Source organism: Chlorocebus sabaeus, chromosome 21 (assembly GCF_047675955.1).
Source record: "Chlorocebus sabaeus isolate Y175 chromosome 21, mChlSab1.0.hap1, whole genome shotgun sequence".
NCBI classification, from domain to species: domain Eukaryota; kingdom Metazoa; phylum Chordata; class Mammalia; order Primates; family Cercopithecidae; genus Chlorocebus; species Chlorocebus sabaeus.
Genome location: NC_132924.1, coordinates 78258822 through 78278170, shown reverse-complemented (window position 1 = coordinate 78278170; position 19349 = coordinate 78258822). Strand labels below are relative to the sequence as shown.

General features: G+C 39.1%; 1 protein-coding gene across 15 annotated transcripts in view; it reads left to right on the top strand.

Moving 5' to 3' along the window:
- Positions 1-19349, top strand: part of SRPK2 (SRSF protein kinase 2) — a 287057-nt gene that overhangs the window by 173921 nt on the left and 93787 nt on the right. For all 15 annotated transcript variants that reach the window (XM_007982492.3, XM_038004326.2, XM_007982496.3 and 12 more), the window contains one exon: positions 19006-19160. In XM_007982492.3, the coding sequence (XP_007980683.1) occupies positions 19006-19160 (155 nt within the window). The remainder of the gene's footprint in view (positions 1-19005; positions 19161-19349) is intronic.

The window sequence follows — 19349 nt, the reverse complement described above, 5'->3', positions numbered from 1 at the left end:
GCAGGGCCACTTCAGCTTACCTGTTATTTTTCACAAAGAGTAATTGCCTCAGTAGTAAAAGTTCCCTTTGTGTCATCTGTGCTTTTAAAAAAATTAACACTTAAAAAAAGTATTTGAGTAAATATGAAAGCAAATAGATAATGCCTAATTCATATCACGTACTAGAGTTTAGCTGGTTTTTGTTTTTTTCCATCAGTAAAACTATAAATTTCTCTGTACTAATTGCAGTGTCATTCCACAGACGACTACATGAGGTCAGAGGTCATACCATTCTTGTTCATGATGAAACAAACATAGAACTTTATAATAAATGGCCGGCGTGGTTATATTTGCCATAAGTGTAAATCTTTCTGAGTTGTGTTTTAAAACTAATGTTATTATGAATTGAATTTCTGTACTTATACCAGATTGATCTTTCTCAAAAATGTAACTAGGCCGGGCACGGTGGCTCATGCCTGTAATCCCAGCACTTTGGGAGGCCCAGGTGGGCGGATCACCTGAGGTCACAAGTTCGAGACCAGCCTTACCAACATGGAGAAACCCTGTCTCTACTAAAAATACAAAATTAGCGAGGCGTGGTGACACATGCCTGTAATCCCAGCTACTAGGGAGGCTGAGGCAGGAGAATCGCTTGAACCTGGGAGGTTGCCGTGAGCTGAGATCGCGTCACTGCCCTCCAGCCTGGGCAACAAAAGCAAAACTCCGTCTCCAAAAAAAAAAAAAAAAGGTTACCTAATGATGGAAAACTTCTAAGGAATGCTGTGGCATTATGGTATTTAAAGAGTTAGCACTGCTCAGCGTAGATACTAAAGTATGCAAAAATAGAAGTTTAAAACTTACCAATGATTTTATGGTTAAAAAAGTATTTTCTGCTTAAAATGCTTAAATCGTTACTGTTGTCTTCAGTTATTGTTTGGTCAAATTTTACTTCAGATTTGAAGTTTTAAACCTTTGATTGTAGTGCTTTTAATATTTTCATAAAAAGCAATGTTACTTGTTAATATTAAGTTACAAGTTATTGTGAGGAAGAATTCTTTTGTTGGTATGATGTCTCTCTATTAAAGTCTGTACGAGAGCCCATCAGAAGCAGTTTAACTGCTAATAAAGATTCTTCCTGATGTTGAGAGTGGTACTTACACAGAAGTTTGTAAAGCAGTTTGGCAAAAACTGCTTTATGTTTTAAAACTTAAAAAAGTATTTGAATAAATATGAAAGGAAATAGATAATGACTCGACTTAGGATTTTTCAACGTTATATGAATGGTGTTTTGGGATGTAACCTCATCACAAGTTGAGGAATATCTGTAATATGTTTTAGAGATTTTTGTCGAAAATTGGTGTGTGGGTTTAAGTAAACCTTTTTCTTAGACCAGTTAGCTCACATGAACTTTATTTTCTGATTCTGCCAAATAAATACCGCTCATATTTTTTGAAGTAATGATTTATAATTTATTTTTTCATTTTCTGCTCTTATTTACCCGCAATACCAAAAAATTATTGTATAGCTCTTCCTACCCCTGACCCCACTTTTTGAAAGGATTAGACTATTGTACTTTCCCTTTAAAACATTTTAAACAATTCAAGGTGCCTTCTGAAACAAATGAGACACATCACATCAGGGCTGGGGGTCTGGATGTCTTGATGGAAAAAAAAATGGTTAAAGTGAGTTGTAGTGAAAACTGTATAATGACATTCAACTGGAATGGTAAATGTTATGCTAGTTTTAGATTCTTTTGGTGGTTTGTTTCATATACTAACACAATGGTTTTAGCTAAGTATCACAAGCTAGACTTTTTTTAATGTTAATTCTTTTACAATTTAAATTTATTTGAGTTTTTGAACACTTGTATTAACTTTTTTTTCTCTTTTTTTCTTTTTTGAGAAGGAGTCTCGCTCTGTCGCCAGGCTGGAGTACAGTGGCGTGATCTCAGCTCACTACAACCTCTGCCTCCCGGGTTCAAGCGATTCTCCTGCCTCCACCTCCTGAGTAATTGGGAATACAGGCGTGTGCCACCACGCCTGGCTAATTTTTGTATTTTTAGTAGAGACGGAGTTTTACCATGTTGGCTAGGCTGGTCTCGATCTCTCAACCTTGTGATCTGCCCGCCTCAGCCTCCCAAAGTACTGGGATTACAGGTGTGAGCCACCGCACCCGGCACAAGCTAGACTGTTAAAATCATAAGTGGATCTAAGAATTAGGAAAAACAAAATTACTTATTCTGTATATAAAGCATTAATTTTATAGCCACATTTAAACTGCATTATTTTCCCCTATGTTTAGTTTTTTGTCTGCTTATTTTAAAAACATTAATAACTTGATTAAACCGTATTTCATTTTTTATGATTAAGTCAGATATTATTTGAGTTCTTAAACTTCTCCCTCCTAAGTAGTAATGAATAGGCTATTTGGCTTATATGGCTCTAAGTCAAGTGTACACTGGTTAGGAATTTTTGCCTGTTCTTGCCACCAGTTTGTGGCTTAGTCATTAGCAAGATTCTTTACTCGTGAACTCCTAATACATAGAAACATTATCTCCACTAAATAAACAGAATTTTGTGTGCTTTCACGTGGCACCTACATATTTGGGGAAAAGAAATGCCTAGGAAATATTATTCTTAAATACTGCAAATTTGGGTGACATTTTAAAAGTTTATGATCACTGTCAGATTATGAAATCAGAGTATTAGATTATAGGCTTAAATAATTTACCAAGTATTAGGCATATACTTTTTTACTTGTGATTTTTCATTCAGCATCTGTAATTTAATGTCTAAGTGAGGAGCTCTACTAAGTACATAGGGACTGAGGCTCAGTCTGTTCTCAGGCACATACCTAATGTCATACCTGGTAAATAGGGACTGGCTTCTAGTACTTGAAAGCCTGAAAGTTCTTGCATATAGGAGCAGAACCTAGTGAGTAAAACATAAATCATCTTGAAGATCACTAGTTTTAAAGGGAACAGTGAAAAAAGTAATTCTGTTATAATGATACATGGGCTTGGCCTGAGTGGGGCTATTTAGTTTCTCCAGTGAAGAAGTTTCCGTATTCCTGTCCAGAGCATAGAGACAGGAACCGGGCATATGTTCTGGGAGCAGAGTGGAGTAAGGAGACTAAGATCCTGGTCCGATTCTAACTGTTCATCATAAAGACTGTTTCTTAGCCCAGTACTGTATCTCCTTGTGCCCAGTGTCCCCAAAATGTTCCGTCTTCTGCCTTGGAAAGGATTGCGATCTGGTTACACTGGAGGGGGAGTGTGGGGAGTATGCGCCAACCACTCCATCCAACCAAGCTATGTGTCTCCAGCATCATCTCTTCCCCCAGAATGTCTCCCTAGCCCCTGGTTGTAGTGCTGAAGCTCTTGTGGTCCCAGGGTGGACTGCTTTCTGGTCAGTATCTATTTCTGCAGCCACTTTTGCTTATAGCTGCTTATGTTCTTCCTAGTTGTCACCTCTTCTCCATTTTCATTGTTTTCTTAAAAAAAATTTGTTGACTTTCTTGTTCCTTGATTTTTTTTCTTTTATTTTCTTTGTTCTTTGGAGCTTTCTTCTTTTTCTTTTCAACTAGGAAGGAGAAAAGAAAAATGAATAGGATTTATCAGTCATATTTAAGGTGTCACGCAGTCCCCAGTCATGCTTAAATTATAACTCCCTTAGGCATGCTTTTCTAAGTTGGAACTCTAAATATACTGTGGTACGATTATTCATATTTTAATAGAATTCACTAAAGATTAGTTTTACTTCACTTGTAGTAGGTGATTGAAAACTGTGATTCATGCAATAACTTCTTAGGAAACATCATTTATTATAAGTGGAGGTCCTTTTCGTGAAACCTTTTGGACCATTAAAAATTCTTATTTCTGTCTGCCTTTGTTTAGGTACATGTATTTGTACCTACTTTCCTTACTTGTGTTTGGACCATAAAGTCACGTTAGTGCATTGCCAGTCAACACCTGTTAGAGATGGTAATGATTCCTTGGAGCATTGATTCTTAACCATGGGTGTGTATCAGTCACCTGGTGACATGCTTCCAGGCTGCATTCCTGACCTACTGAGTCAGAAGAATCTCTTGTTTCTCACTTTTGCATTTTGGAAAACTTCCACTTGATTGTGCTGTAGAGTCCTATTTGAGAACTATTGTGTTATTGCTTATGAAAGAAATAGATTTAATTTTGTGTAGCATTTTATTTCCTAGCAAATAAACTTCAAATTCTTCACCCCAGGGTGTCAAAATCTGATCTCAACCTTGCTCTAGCACTTCTGCCAATATTCTTCTTAGGGGATGAGCCCGTTCTTGCTGCCGTACCTACTGTTGCTCAGGCCGTCAGGTCCTCCTGCCTGGAATACCCTTTCCTAGCTAGATCTATTGACACCTTTTTCTTTGTCATAGACTTCTTCAGTTTTCTCTCCTTTCTTTGGGAATTTTTAGGCACTCAGCCAACTGGAGAGAACATGTATACCTTTACACATATTTTGTTTTTGCCATTTATCCCCTGGGAATTATATAGGAGACTGGAAATTGGATACGTTGAATATGCCTTGAGTTAATTAAAGAAATAATGTTATCAAGCTATGTTCTGCCTTGTTTTATGCTATAATTTATCTGTCTGATCTATCTGTTAGATTCCTGGTACCACGAGAAAAGACTCATATTTTTCTCATTTTAGCAGTAAAATAGTTTGAGCTTTGTAAATATTTCTCGAACAAGTAAATAAAGAATGTTCTGTATACTTGGGGTAATCTTGCAGAATTTGGAACTGTGGGTTAGAATCCCAAGATTCATGACACAAGGGAAGGAGAAAAGCAGTTCTGAGAGTATCAGTCTGTGTTGGTGGGATGCTTTAGTCCTGCTCTGTCAGGTATATGGATTTGATACATTTCAGGACAGTCTTCAGTTGTCAGATACAGTTGTTCTAAGATAGCACTGTGTCTTCTGTGAATGCAAGAGAGAATAATTTGTAGTATTTGGTTTCATGGGTGCTGTTCTCAGCACCACTGTATGTTTTGAATTTCTATTCCGCTTAATTAGGTAAGTCACTTTTTATGTTCAACTTTAAATCTTTTTTTTCTCACCAGATACTGCCTTTGTCATGCTGCCTTGTAGAAGTATGTGATAATTAACTGTTTGAAACTTTCTCAAGAAATCTCTTAACTAATCATGATGATATAATATTTAGATTTAGAAGCAGAGGGCTGTTAGGTGGTGGGATCGGTGTTGACCTTTGGAGTTAGGATAGTCAGAGTTGAACAGAGAGGAATGGGAGGAACTCTAGAAATGCCAAAAGGCCTGTAGCAGTATCGCGCGTGATGTATCAAGGTCTATTTGTTGGTCACAGCTGGAACCCTGAGGAAACAGTTTTATTGTCATCACATACCAGAAGAGTGGGGAGGTGAGGATTAACCTTTATTGAATGCCTACCATGTACACAGTTACCATGGCAGGGGATTTATGTCATCTCTTTTAATGTTCACAACACTCTAATGTGCATTAAAAGCCTAGAGAAATGGTCACTGGCTTGAGTTCTCATGGATTGGTAAGTGATGGAACAGGTATTCAGCCTAACCTAGAGCCTTGTTACCAGAAAGCTGTACATTTGGACTGCGACTTGTATCTTGACTGTCCAGCCCTAGAATGGTTAGTGGCAACTTTTCCATGACTGTAACAGTTTATTTTTTTGTTGTTGTGTCTGTCTCTCTTTTTTTTTTTTTTTGAGACAGGGTTTCACTGTGTTTCCTAGACTGGAGTACAGTGGTGTGATTTCGGCTCACTGCCAACCTCTGCCTCCTGAGCTAAAGTGATTCTCCTGCTTCAGCCTCCTGAGTAGCTGGGACCACAGGCATGCACCACCATGCCCTGCTAATGTTTGTATTTTTTTGATAGAGATGAATTTTCACAATATTGGCCAGGCTGGCCTTGAACTCCTGAAAGGAGTTTTTGGGGGATGATAAGAATCTTGAAAAAATTACCTCCTTTCCTTCATCTCACCAGTCACCGATTTCTTTTTCCTGGATACAGCCATTATTGGCTTGTTGCTCCATCCAGTGCTTAGGATGTCTGTGTAAAACAAATGATACATACCATACATAGTGCTCTGCACTGTTTTATTCATCAGTGTGTATATCTTTCATCTTAATACATGTAGAACTGTTTAATAACTTTTGTGTAACAACTTTATTAAAAGATTATTTACATACCATGTAATTACCCTTTTAAAGTATACCATTCAGTGGTTTTTCAGTATACTCAGAGTTGTGCAACCATTAATCACCTAATTTAATTTTTTATTTTTGTAGAGATGGGGTCATGCTCTATTGCCCAGGCTGGAGTACAGTGGCTATTTACAGGTGTGATTGTGGCATATTACAGCTTTGAACTCCTGAGCTCTTGTGATTCTCCCATCTCAACCTGCAGAGTAGCTGGGACAATCAGCATGTGCAGCTGTACCCAGCCCTCTTAATTTTGAAACAATTTTATCACCCCCCCAAAAAACTTCATATACTTGAGTAGTCACCCCTATTTTCTCTACCCCCACAGCCTTACGCTGTTACTAATCTACCTTCTGTTTCTGTAGATTTGTCTATTGTAATCCTTTTATACAAATTGAATCATACATGTGGTCTTTGGTGGCTGGCTTTGATTTATAATACTTTAATGCTGTCAAGGCATTAAAGTATTATAAACTGATAGCATCTATCAGTACTTCATTTCTTTTTATTGTTGAGTAGTAGTCTATTGTATTGGATATACCACATTTTGATTTATCCGTTCATCAGTTAGTGGATGTTTGGGTGGTTTCTATTTTAGGCTGTTAAGAAAGTACAGCTGTGAGTGTTCACATACACGTTTTTGTGTGGACATGTTTTCATTTCTGTAGAGTATATACCAAGGAGTAGAATTGCTGCATCATATGATAACCCTTTTTTACTTTCTGAGATACTGCTAGACTATTTCAAACTGGCTGTACCATTTTCCATTTTCATCATCAGTACCTGTGGGTTCTCTGTTTTGTTCGTCGCTGACGTCACTTGTTATCTGTCTTTTTGATTATTGCCATCCTAGTAGGTGTGAAGTAATATCTCATTGTGGTTTTGATTTTTTCATTTTTCTGATGGCTAGTATTGTTGAGTCTCTTTCCTAGCAGTTTTATAATTTTAGCTCTTATATTTAGTACTTTGATCCATTATGAGTTGGTTTCTGTGTACGGTGGGAGGTAAGAATTCAGTTTTATTCTTTTGCATGTGAATATTCAGTTGTTCCATCAGCATTTGTTGAACAGACTATGCTTTCCCAATTGAATTGTCTTGGCATCCTTGTTGGAAATCAGTTGACTATAAATGCAAGGTTTTATCTCTGGACCCTCAATTCTATTCCATTGGTCTTCATCCTTATGCCAGTGTGACATTGTCTTGATTACTATAGCTTTGTAGTAAGTTTTGAAATTGGAAAGTGTGAATCCTCCAGTTTTTTTTCTTTTTCATGGTTGTTTGACTATTCTGGGACCTTGCATTTCCGTATGAGTTTTAGGAATGGCTTGTCAAATTCAGCAAAGAAGCCAGCTGGGATTTTGATAGGGATTTCATTGAATCTGTAGGGGGCATTTTCCCGTATTGACAAACAGTATTAAGTCTCCAGTCCATGAATATGGGATGTCTTCTGTTTATTTAGGTCTTTAATTTCAACAAGATACTGTAGTTTTCATAGTATGTTTTAAACTTCTTTTGTTAAATTTATTTTGATGCTATTGTGAATAGAATTGTTTCATTTGCCTGATCCTTTTTGAGAGTTTTGTATGGATGTGCCATAATTTTATCATAATGTTATTAACAAGTTTCCTATTGATAGACATTTAGATCCCAATGTATTGCTGTTTGCAGACATTGCCACAGAATGTGTGTATCACTAAGGTAAATTCCACTAAAGAGAACTACTGAGCTGCAGGGTATCAGATATTGGAATCGTCTGTGAAATTTAAAATGGTTATATACTGCCTATCATTTTACTGCTTATTTTAAAACTTACAGTAAGGTATTTATAATAAGCTGTATAAAAAATGTTCCAAACTCTTTCAGCTAACCTTATTACTTATTAAAAATAGTGGTATGCTGAAAGAGACTCATGTGCTTAAAAAAAAAAAGCCTAGAGTAGTGCTGTCCAATGTAACTTTCTGTGATGATAGAAATGTTCTATATCTACACTGCCCATACTGTGCTATAGCCACAAGCCATATGTGATTACTGAGTGCTTGAAGTAGGATGACTGAATTTTTAATTTTATTCCATTTTAATTAATTTGTCTTCTAGCTACCATATTATGTAATGCAGGTTTAGGATTTCATTTATTTCCTGTGTTCTAAATTACTTTAGAAGGTAGAAAGTTGACTGCTTTTGAATTTTGTTGATCCATTGTATATTAGTAATTGTGTATGCCTTTAGATTTAAAGCTTGTGGAATTTTGCAGAAGGGTTGTGTAAAGTGGTACATCTTACATTATTTTCTGAATAACATGAGATAATCACTAGTTGTTATAGCAACTTTCACCAATAGAAGTCTTAATAAACAGTTCCTTTTTTGTGACAGTTTATTCACTCTGCACCTAGCTGGCTTCAGATTGTCTACAAACATAGCTTTTAGATAGAAAAGCATATGGGTCTTTAGTTTGCTTGTTCTTCTTATATGTGTATCTTATCCTAATGTAAAAGGTAGGCTTACTTTTGTATATGTATGTGCTCTAAAATCTGTTTTTGAAACTTATAAACTTATATTGGCAATTATAGTAGGGGCCCTTGACTATAGATTAGAATGTTGGTGGCTTGTTTAACTTTGTGCTTTGGCTCTGCCCTTGGCTCTTTTATTCCCCAGTTTCTCCCCAGCACTCTTACATGCTTGGAAAGGCTTTGGCTTCCAGCTGCATGGTCATGCTTCAATTTGCTTCAGTTTCAATCACCTTTGCTTCAATTTGCAGCTCAAACCTTTACTTTTCATCTATAAATTTTATATATTAAGCAATCCCTGCTGTATTCTGTGCTGCATGGTATCCCACTTGCCTGTGAAACTCAGAGGAACTAGAACTGGTTACTTTTCTGTAAAACCCCTTCACTTCTTCATCCACCTGCTCTATTCTGTATCCAAATGAATGGTACAGTATTTCAGACCAGAAATTAAGAGTTAAGCATCCACTTCTAGCAAATGAGTTTGAGTTGTCCTTAGGTGTTTGTGGGGGATTGGTTCTAGGATCCCATTCTGATACCAAAATCCATGGATGCTGATATAAAATGGTTTAGTATTTGCATGTCACCTGTCCACATGCTCCTATATACTTTCAGTTATGTCTAGATTCCATCACCTAATAGTGTATATACTATGTAAGTAGTTGTAATACCTAATTGTTTATGGAATAATGACAAAAGGTCTGTACATGTTCAGTACACATGCAGCCATCACGCCATATTTAGGATCCACAGTTGTTTGAATCCATGGATGCGGAACCCATGGATACAGAGCAACAATTGTACTGAGTTCTGAGTTCCAGTTTTTATCATCTCTGTCTTGGACTAACAGTTTCAGCATTTTCCCATGAATTTTCGTTCTTCATGCTTTTATCCTTTCTACCCGGTCTACACTCTAATTTCATGTGTTTTTTGCAGAAAGGTAATCCTTGTTTCTATAGTTGCATTTCAGTGGCTACTACTTGACTCAGAGATAGAGCCCAACCTCCTTAGCATTGTGGATTATTCTTTTGAATTGTGGATTATTCCTATGCCTGACCTCTTTCCTATTTCCAGTCATACCAGATTAGTTTGGGCCTCTGTGCTTTTGATGATGTGGTTCCCTGAGACTTGGACCTCCTGCAGTCAGCCTCATTGTGACCAGTCTATAAGATCACCTCTAGATGTCTCTAACTTGGCCCACTGCCATCTCTGTGTCCATAGCGATACCAGGAGCAGTTGTTTACATTTGTGTGTTTACGTGCACTTCTCCCCTCCTCACTAGACTGTACACTACTCTGTATGCTTCTGAGTAGTTGTAGAATCAGTGGATGTCATTTTACATGCATTTGGACTTATTGGTTTAACTTTTCTGTCAGTCTTTCTCCATTTCAGTAGTAATATTTTCTGCCAGATCCCACAAATGTTTTATAAAATATTAGTAGTTTTAGTGGCATAAGACTATGTAGCGCTGAAATGCAGTTTTAGGACCAGAGGCTTGCTTTCTGCAAAGAATATATGGAATTGATGTGCGAAATGGGAAGGATAAAAGCAAGAAACAAGGAAATTAGTGAGGAAATGTTAGTCCAGGAAATAGATGATAAAAACCTGAACTCAGAACTCAGTGAGGTGATCAGGCAGCAATACCTTTAGAACACCAACTTCTTTGTTTTCTAAAATGTAGATTAGCTGGGAAGCAGGTCTAATTTACTTACATCCTTTCCAACTTTTAGTTGGCTGTGTTCGACGTTCTAGAAAACAGTATTTGGCTTGGAATTATGATTGTTTGCTGTTAAGTCTTGGGGAGTGATATAGTTTGGATATGTGTCCCCGCCCAAATCTAGTGTTGAATTGTAATCCCCTGTATTGGAGGTGGTGCCTGGTGGGAGGTGATTGGATCATGGGGTTGGATTTCCCCTTTGATGCTGTTCTCATTATAGGCAGTGAGTTCTCCTGAGATCTGGTTGTTTTAAAAGTGTGTAGCACCTCCCCCCTCACTCTCACTCTTGTTTCTGCTCTGGCGATGTGATGCACCTGCACCCCCTTTGCCTTCCACCATGACTGTAAGTTTCCTGAGGCCTTCCGAGAAGCTTAGTAGATACCAGCATCATTCTTCTGTATAGCCTGCAGAATGGTGAGCCAATTAAATCTCTATTCTTTATAAATTACCCGCTTTCAGGTATTTCCTTATAGCAATGCAAAAATGGACTCATTCAGGGAATAAGATACTTTTACTTGACTATTCCCCAAAGAGAACTGTCTCCCATTCTGGATTACCCAGCTTAAGTCCCCTGGCCATTTCAATTATTTAAAAAAAAAAAAAAAAATCAGATCTTTTTGAGCCTGATAATTCTCCATGGTCTACTCTAGTACAGTTTGAGGAACTTGGCAGTGTATTCACTTTCACTTGCTGTGTAACAAATTACTGTACACTTAACAGCTTAAAACACCTATTAACTCACAGTTCTGTAGCACAGAAATCAGGGCAACATAGTGTGACTGGATTCTTACTAAACTGAAACGAAGGTATCGGCCAAATCTGCAGTTCTCATCTGAGCTTCAGGGTTCTTTTCCAGCTCCCTGGTTGTTGGCAGAACTCATTTCCTTGAGTTTGTAGAACTGAGGTCTTTGTTATCTTACTATTCTAGCTGTTGGCAGGAAGCACCGTCACTCCTAGAGGCCACTGGCAGTTTCTTGCTCTGTGTGGCCCTAGTTCACAAATGATGTCTGCTTTTTTGCAGGTCAGCTGGAGTCTGCCACTCCGCTTCCCCTTCTTTGACCAGCAGAAGAAAACCCTCTGCTTTTAGGGACTGGTGTGATTAGATCAGGCCACCCAGTGTGATCTCCCTTTGGCATGTAGTGTAAGGTAACTGGATAACAGGTGGAGTATCTCACACTCACAGATCTACCCATACTCAAGAGGAGCAGGAGATTTCACATGGGTGAGGGTCATTGCACATTTAGGTTTGATTTACACAAAGTTTTTGAACTTGACCTTTCATTAAAGAGGAATATATGAAATTATCTGAAGTTCGAAACATATCTAGTCCTAAGCATTTTGAATGAGGGATACTCAACCTATATCGACTGATTCTGCTATTAAGTAGAAGTTGGGTATTTCTCAAGCTGACAGTCATCACCAAGAGAGGAAGAAGGAGGGAGGGAGAAAGGGAGAGAGAAAAATTTTAGATATAGAGCCGACATAGGGAGGAAAGAAAATGAAATTTGACTTTATGTGAATGTCCCTAAAATACTACCTGAAGAAATTCATCTGGAGCTCCTTTTCTTTATGTTTGATTAAAGATTAACTGAACTGTATTTCTTAAGTTGTGTCAGTTGCTATCTAAGCTGATAGCGAAGGAGAGGACATTTTTCCCACTAAATGTAGAGTTTATTTTTTCTTTGCTGAAAAGAAATACACAGTAGCACTTGAGAGGAAATCAGAACTCTCATCTGGTTGCCATGGCAATTTAGAGCAGATGAGACTTGTAGTTTCCTGGTTGTTCAGTTTTTCCTCCCTTTTCTGACAGAGCAAGTGTACATGCAGAATATAGTATGAAGTACATAGCATGATAAGATAATTTTAGTATTATAGTATGATATTGAAAGAAAAATATTTTTGTTTCTTTAAACCACATTTTAAATTTGGAGTCATGATTAGAATTTTTGTATTTTATGTAGTGTAAAAATAAATATAGTTCTTTGTGAAAAATATAAGTAGCTAGTGGAATTTTGCTTTCTAAGTTAATTTCATTCCCATCACTGAAGTGCTGTATTTTTCTTTTTTCTCCCCTCCCCTTTTTCTCTTTTACTTTGCTTTGATTTGCTCTTTTCCTTTCTCTTTTTCTTTTTTCTTTCTTCTTTCTTCCCTCCCCTTCCCTCCCCTTCCCTCCCCTCCCCTCCCCTCCCCTCCCCTCCCCCTTCCCTCCCCCTTCCCCCTCCATTCCCCCTTCTCCTTTCCCCCTCCCTTCCCCTTCCCCCTTCCCTTCCCCTTCTCCCTTCCCCCTTCCTTCCCCTTCCCCCTCCCTTCCCCTTCCCCTTCCCCCTTCCCCCTTTTCCCTTTTCCCTTTTCCCTTTACCCTTTTCCCTTTCTCTTTTCCCCTTTCCCTTTCACCTTTCCTTTTTCCTTTTCCCTTCTCTTCCCTTTCCCCTTTCCCCTTTCCTTTCCTTTCCTTTTTCCTTTTCTATTTTGTTGTTTCTTTTCTGAGACAGGGTCTCACTCTCTCATGCAGGTTGGAGTGCAGTGCTGTGATCTCAGCTCATTGCAGACTCCCATGCTCAAGCAATCCTCTCACATCAGCCTCCTTAGTAGCCGGGACTACGGATGTGTGCCACCACGCCCAGCTAATTTTCGTAGTTTTTGTGGAGACAGGGTATTGCCAGGTTGCCCAGGCTGGTCTCAGACTCCTGGGCTTAATTGATAAACCCACCTGCTGTGTCCTCCCCAAAGTGCTGGGATCACATGTGGGGGCCACTGCACCCAGCCTAAAGTGGTGTATTTCTTTATATTTCTTATAGTACATGAAAACATGTTCTTAAATTAGTACCTTGTTTAAACTTTGGACCTTAGATAGAATCTCAGTCTCCTTTTTAAAGAATTACAGATTAATTTTCACTCTGAATGTAGCTGGGCTTGTGGTAAAAGAGACTATGCATATTGATTGCTTAAATCTCCACATAGATATTTCTAACTATCTTGAAGTCATACATTTTATAACGATATAATGTTGGATATTTAAAATATCTATAGCTGTATTGGGGTTTTCTTTTATTGTTTAAAAATATATTGTTATTTTTGTAGAGATGAGGTCTTGCTGTGTTGCCCAGGCTGGCCCCAAACTCCTGGGCTCAAGCAGTCCTCCTGCCTCAGTGTCCCAACTGGCTGGGACTACAGGTGTGCACCACCACGCCTGGCTTCTTTTATTTTTTAACAATAGCTTTTTGAAGTATAATTCACATAACATACAGTTTGCTTATGTAACATATATATTTCAGTGTTGTTTATTATGTTCACAGAATTGTACAACCATAACCACATTAGGAGATTTTCATCCCTCCTAACAGATATCCCATATCTACTAGCAGTCAGTCCCCATTTTCCTCCTATATTCTCCATTTCCCCCAACCCTCGACATAAGCATCCACTAATTTACCCTATCTCTATACATTTATCTGTTCTAGACATTTGATGGAAAATGGAAAGTCATACAACCTGTGGTCTTTTCTGACTGACATCTATCACCCAGCATAAAGTTTTGGAGGATCCATCCATGTTGTAGCTTATTATCAGTACTTCTTTTCTCTTTATTACTGAATGACATTCCCTTGTAATGATATGCCCCATTTTATTTATTAGTTGGGGGACGTTTGGGTTCTTTCTGCTTCTTGTTAAAAATAATAATACTTCTTTGAACACTCTGGATGAGATTTTGCTGAACATATGCTTTCATTTCTCTTGGGTATATACTTGGGAGTGGAAGTGTTGGGTTATTTGGTAATTTCATATTTAAACTTTTGAGGAACCAGCAGACTGTTTTCCAGCATGGCTATGCCATATTACACTTCCCACCAACAATGTTTGAAGAGCCCTACTTCTTCATCCTTCCTTAAAACATTATCTGACCTTTTTAAATAACCATTCTAGTTGGTATGAAGTGGTATCAGATTGTGGTTTTGATTTCCGTTTCTCTGATTAATAACGATGTTGAGCATCTTTTCATGTATTTATTGGTTGTTTGTATATCCTCTTTGGAGAAATGGTCTTTCTAATCCTTTTTATCCGTTTTTAAATTGGCGTTGTCTTGTTGAGTCAGAAAGGTTCTTTATATATTCTAGACACAAGTCACTTATCACTTATGATTTGCAAGTACTTCCCTCCATTCTGTCACCTTTAAATTTTCTTGATGGTGCCCTTTGAAGTACAAAAGTTAAAAATTTTGAAGTCTAATTTGATTTTTCTTGTATTGCTTATGCTTTTAGTGTCATATTTAAGAAGCATTGCCTAACCTAAGGTCGTGAAGATTTACTTCTATGTTTTTTCCTGAGAGTTTTATAGTTTTAGCTCTTTCATATAAAGTCTGTGTGTGTGAGAGAGGTCTAACTTTATTTATTTTGCATATGAGTGTCTATTTGTTGCAGTACCACTGTTGAAAAGACTATTCTTTTATCATTTAGTTATTTTGGTATTCTTGTTGAAAATATTTATGATCATTTCCTCTGCCATTGCTGCTTATATACTTCTAATAATTTCTATGTGAAATAGCTTCCTGATGGCTTTCATTAGGATTGATGAAAGTTGCTTTTTTTAAATCTGTTGATAGATTTAATGAGTATGTATTTGGTGATATAACCCGTCGTGTCTTGGTCTTTTACAGTGTTGCAATTTAACCAGGCTTTGCAGTACTCTAGAAGCCATCAGAAACCACTTTAAAGAAGCCAGCCTTGGCCAGGCACAGTGGCACACACCTGTAGTCCAAGCTACCCACCAGGCTGAGGCGGGAGGATCGTTTGAGCCCAGGAGTTCAAGGTTGCAGTGAGCCGTGAATGCACTACTGCACTCCACCCTGGGCAACAGAGTGAGACCCTGTCTCAAAATGAAAATAAAAGAATCCAGCCATAAGACAGTATGGCTTGGCTTTCACTTCTCTGTTTCTGCCCTAGGAGAAGTTTTCCTGGGTTTTCCTATGTGGTAGACAGTAACAAGGATGGAGGGATGAAAAAGAATTGGCGGTTCCATTGAACCGAGGCTTTCTGTGATGAACCGAGTGATTTGAGAATTGGTGATAATTAGTATGAAGTAGGTCATTAGAAGTCGTAGAACAGATAATCGTCACTTATGGACAGGAATCTCTCAATGTGAGGCTGAAATGCCCCTCAGTACAGGTTGGATCTGAAAGGTCTAGAGTTGTACCATCCACTAGAAATATTCACATATAAAACATTTTAATATTTAGCAAGTAGAAAATTATTAATAAAATATTTTTACTTTTTTGGTTACTGAGTCTTGGGAATCTAATATGTATTTTAAACTTCTAGTACATCTCAGTTTGAACTAACTACTTCATGTGCGCGATATCCCAATGTGGCTGGTGGCTACTTTATTGGGCAGCACAGTTCTAGATGTTTTGATATGACAGCCAGTTGAACTATTAATCAGCATTACTAAACCTCCTCTATACTTAAGGTTACCACTTTTCATTTGGTAGAGCTGGCTTTTGAGAAGCTTTGTGTCTGCCTATTCAGTGTGGCCTTCACTGGAGGAATGAGAAGTGCCTACACACTTAGACTGCAGGGTCTGAGAATTTTGAGGGTCTGAGCCACGTGGGCATCTCAGCAAGTTGGTAAAGAATAAGTGAGAGAGACATTATAATGAAGGTACTGGAACCTCTCAATTGAGAGAAAATGGTCCGTGAAAATTAGAATCTCTTCTCCATACTGCAGTCTACTCCATTGAGGTAAAGCCATATATAGAAAATGCTACTAGGGCAGTAGTTCTCAATGGGCATGTCTCCCCTCCTCCCCCAACACACACACACGTGTCATTGTCTAGACACATTTTTCATGGCCACAGCTGGGTGGTGGGGTGGGGGTGGAGGGCTGTGTTCTACTGACATATAGTGGCTGGAGGCCAGCGATGGTGAAAAGCATCCCACAGTGCGCACAACAGCCCCACAGCAGTGAATTATCCAGTCCAAGAATCCATTGTGCCAAGCACAGTAGTGCCCTGCACTGGCAGAACAAGAGCCATCATTTCTTGTCTTTTCTTCAAGTAGTTTCTACCGCAAACTCTCTCTCTCTCTCTCTCTCTCTCTCTCTCTCTCTCTCTCTCTCTCTCTCTCTCTCTCTGTGTGTGTGTGTGTGTGTGCGTGTGTGTGTGTGTGTGTGTTTTAATTCAGAGAATGCACTCATTTTTTATATAAAGTTTCTGAGTTAGGAAGAAACAGCTAGCTTTCAAAGTATTTCTGATTGAGGAAATGTGTCAGACAAATTGATTCTGCCCACACCCCTGAAGGAGTGGGTTGTGCTTCTTTTGGACGTCATCTCAAACCTTTTCCTCCCGCTGGGGAAGTGGCAAACTACTGAAGTTCCTTGCCTGCCTCTCCTCCTTTAGAAATCTCTTTTGCCTGGGACCATTCTACTTTCAGTGAGGGCACATATGTTAAAAAGAAATGAGCATTTACGTGGCTTCCAGAAAGATTCTTGTACTTCTGTGAGGCCTGTTGGAAGTTTTGAATGTATTTTGGAAGTGGTGTGTGTGTGAGAGAGAGAGGGAGAGAGAGAGAATGAATGAGTATTATTCTCTTTCAGGACTCTTGGAAGAGAGTGGTTAACTCGGAGTGTTATCACCGCCACAATCCTGATGTCTGTTACTCACGGAACTATAACTGTTGAGTCTTTATAAATTTCAGAAAGCAGCAATCAATACATTTTCAGCTTATAAATATTCTTTAGTTGTCTTGCTAAAGATAGTCATACCTTTGATTATTCACCTTTAAGTTGACTTATTGTGTGTGATCCCCACCCCTTCCTCATAATGTCGGGTATTTCTGCTGTCTTCTATTCCTACTCCTTCCTTCAGTTGTGGCCATGTGGGTTTTTTTGTTGGCAAGCTGTGTACATTAGTGGTTGTGTTGGGGGCTCTCAGATTGGGCAAGGATTTAGAGGCCCAGTTTAGAAGAGGCAATGGTTGGCGTCCAGGTGCGGTGGCTCACGCCTGTAATCCCAGCACTTTGGGAGGCCAAGGCCGGCAGATCATGAGATCAGGAGATCGAGACCATCCTGGCTAACATGGTGAAACCTGTCTCTACTAAAAAAACAAAAAATTAGCTGGGAATGGTGGCAGGTGTCTGTAGTCCCAGCTACTTGGGATGCTGAGGCAGGAGAATGGCGTGAACCCAGGAGGCAGAGCTTGCGGTGAGCCGAGATTGCGCCACTGCACTCCAACCGGGGTGACAGAGCAAGACTCCGTCTCAAAAAAAAGAGGCAGTGGTTGAGGCAGCTCCTTTGGCCTGTCTGTTAGTGGCAGCGACAGATGAACTTGTATTGCTGTGACCCTGACCTTCTCAACATTCCAGGGCTGAAGAGTGAGCTTTGACTGTATGCCCCAGGCTGTGCTACAGTGAGGAGAGAAAGGATCCAGAATCAGCCTTCCACTGGGCAGAGAGCAACAGTGTTCCAAAAGGAAATCTAGCAATAACACCAAGATTCCACCTGCTCTCAACAACTAGGGCTTAGGTCTTTGAACTCTCCATTGACAACGGTTATACCCTTAAAATAGGGCGCATGCTGGGTGACAGCAGTTGCATGGTATGAGGAACTGGTGCTAAAGAATTTTACTTGACCAGAACCAGACCACAATATTTTTGTCAAGCTCGTTCTTCCAGATGCAGCAGACCTCAGGGCTGCAGTGGCAGAAATGCCCCAAGGAATGGCACTCACATGTTGGGCAACTGACCCTTGAAGCAACCTTTCCACAGCATCCGTCATCTTCAGCTCACGCATTCAGTGGCGTTTTATTAGTAGGATAGCTTAAGGGAGAGAAGTGCTTCTGGCATCCAGGTTGAGACTGTAGGGTCCTATTTCCTCCCATTGGGGCATGGTTAGAAATAGTAAGTGAATCCCATTATGAGCCATACTCCTCATAGAGCCCTGAAAGGGAATAATCTCAGTCAATCAATCAATCAGACACACACACACACACACCCACACCCGCTTTCAGAATACATTCAGAACTTCTAACAGGCCTTATAGAAGTATAAGAATCTTTCTGGCAATCTTGTATATTTTAGCTACAGTGTATATTAATCAGCTTTTATGAGTTACTGAAACCTAACCTCATTGCTCCTATTTCTATGGGAAAAGAATTCTGATTTTCAAATAACAGGAAATAAGCTTTCAAAAGTTGAGTGCTGCTTGCACCTGTCTTTTTATAATCTTTGTGATGTTTTCTAACCAATAAGGCTGTATACCTTGGAATATGCTTTCATTTCACTTAAATTTTCCAAGATTGGTAGGACTTAAGTGGAGCACTGAAATTTCACAACATTGGTAGTTCTTGAAGCTCTAAATGAAAAGATACTTAAAAAAAAATTCCTTAGCTTATAAGGGCAGATTTTATTTTTTGGCCTGGCCTGTATGTTGAAACCTACTTGAATTCAACTAAAATGGGTGAAGTGACATTAAATGGCATTTCTTCTTAGTATGTGACAAGTTTTATTTTTCCCCCATATTAAGAAATGCTCAAATGCATCCATATTGCAAGATGTACTTCTAAGTAAATAGCAATTTTCTCCCTGTTCTTTCAGGCCGGAGCCTCAACAGAAAGCTCCTTTAGTTCCTCCTCCTCCACCGCCACCGCCACCACCGCCACCTTTGCCAGACCCCACACCCCCGGAGCCAGAGGAGGAGATCCTGGGATCAGATGATGAGGAACAAGAGGACCCTGCGGACTACTGCAAAGGTGACATGCGGAGCATGGTGGTGTGGGGCTTGCCTTCCCCATTGGGCTGTGTGGTAATTTGTTGGGGGAGTGGACGAGGGAACAAGGTAGTGATGCAAATTACTTGGTCTTCATTAAATTAGCCTCCTGTGTCATTATCATTTTAAATTCTTAGGCCATTGTATAGAAACTGATATCAGAAAATTTAAG